Below are 1,486 nucleotides of genomic sequence, written 5' to 3' on the forward strand. Positions count from 1 at the left end.
AATCTCAGAACTCTGATTTTAGTTTTAGAATTCTGACTTTTTTTTTTCAGAATTCTTACTTCAAACTCAGAATTGAATACAGTCAGAGTTCAGAGATTAAAGTCAGAGTTCTGAGTTTCCCCCCATATTATGCTGATATAAAATGTAAAAATCAGTTAACTTTTTTATCTTTTAAATGCTATAAATGTAGTTATTTTCTCTTTATTTCTTTTAACACCTCGGTCTCCTGTAACTTTTTGCATAAATAATATTTTTTGTGACGCGCTGCCTTCATCGTCGCGTGCTTCTGCGCGCTCACGATCCAGCCCTCCTCTCTCGCCGCTCCACCAACTTGTCACCAAAGATGGCGATTTGCTGAGTGCTCATGGATACACACATTTGTCGGTTAGCTGTTATCCGAACCAAAACGACAACTTGAAAAACAACCAACTGCTAAGCGAAGCAACCATTTCTTCATTGGAAGGACGCCGGACATCGCTACCATGCAGATCACGCTGAAAACGCTGCAGCAGCAGACTATTCAGATTGAGATAGACCCCGAACAAACGGTGAGTGGCTAGCTGCTAACTAGCATTGCTAACGACAGGACGTGTTGCTGTGAAGCAAACAGCTTTAGCGTGAAGTTTAAAGCAGCGTGTTTTGGGAAAAGAGGCGCTTATACTGCAAACTGGCAGCTCTGCTTAAATCCTGAAACAACGCGACATCTCCGCTGCATTCGGGGCTAACGTTAGCCTGCTAATGTTGCTACCGTTAGCTTGAGAGCCCAACAACAAAGTCCCATAAACGCTACCGTAAACTAGTCATATGACAATCTAAATTTGTCAGTCGGGCAAGGGTTGTTTGTTGCTCCCTTTATACCACCACCGACATAGTTTATTACCCTGAAAACTAAATAGTTTAGGGATGAAGGAGGGGGATGCTAATGCCAATGCTTATGACTCTGCCAATTACGGTTAGCTTGGCTGCTAGCTCAGTGGGAAGCTGGCTCAGTTTAACATGCTTTCTAATGTGGGGTGGATCATGTGAGCCAAAATGCTAAACGAGCTGCAGGCTTCTTAACTGCGGTGTGACACACTGACACTCCTAAACATTAGAAAATAACATAAAGGAAAAGACACTGGCTCAGATGATGAGCAAACAAAAGTTTTTATCTATTAAACTCTGTTTATGTGTCTTAGAAATGGAGTTTTGCTGTTTGAAGAGGTTAGAACAGAATAATCCTTACTGTTTTGAAGTGCTGAAATTCACATATATAAGCAGCAAGTTGTGGTGAAAAGTCAACATAAAAGGGAGAAATTAGTGTTTCGCCGATGCCATTTTTTGGCCCCGATACCATAACAATGTAAAATAATTGCCATCATGGCTTTGTCAAGCTGCTGCCTACCTTTGTGAAGCAGGAAAAAAATCTAATACAAAGTAAATCCAGTATAATTTTTCAATAAAAAGTTCTACTGGATAATAAAAATAAAAAGTTTTTATTGCCTAC

General features: G+C 40.3%; 1 protein-coding gene across 1 annotated transcript in view; it reads left to right on the plus strand.

The window, feature by feature from the left end:
* The first annotated feature begins 305 nt into the window (after positions 1-305).
* rad23a (RAD23 homolog A, nucleotide excision repair protein) overlaps positions 306-1,486 on the plus strand; it is a 14,356-nt gene continuing 13,175 nt past the window's right edge. The window contains exon 1 of the mRNA XM_015395633.1: positions 306-548. Within this exon, the coding sequence (XP_015251119.1) occupies positions 483-548 (66 nt within the window). The 5' untranslated portion in view covers positions 306-482. The remainder of the gene's footprint in view (positions 549-1,486) is intronic.

This window comes from Cyprinodon variegatus, unplaced genomic scaffold, assembly GCF_000732505.1.
Source record: "Cyprinodon variegatus isolate N-32 unplaced genomic scaffold, C_variegatus-1.0 Scaffold751, whole genome shotgun sequence".
Lineage (NCBI taxonomy): Eukaryota > Metazoa > Chordata > Actinopteri > Cyprinodontiformes > Cyprinodontidae > Cyprinodon > Cyprinodon variegatus.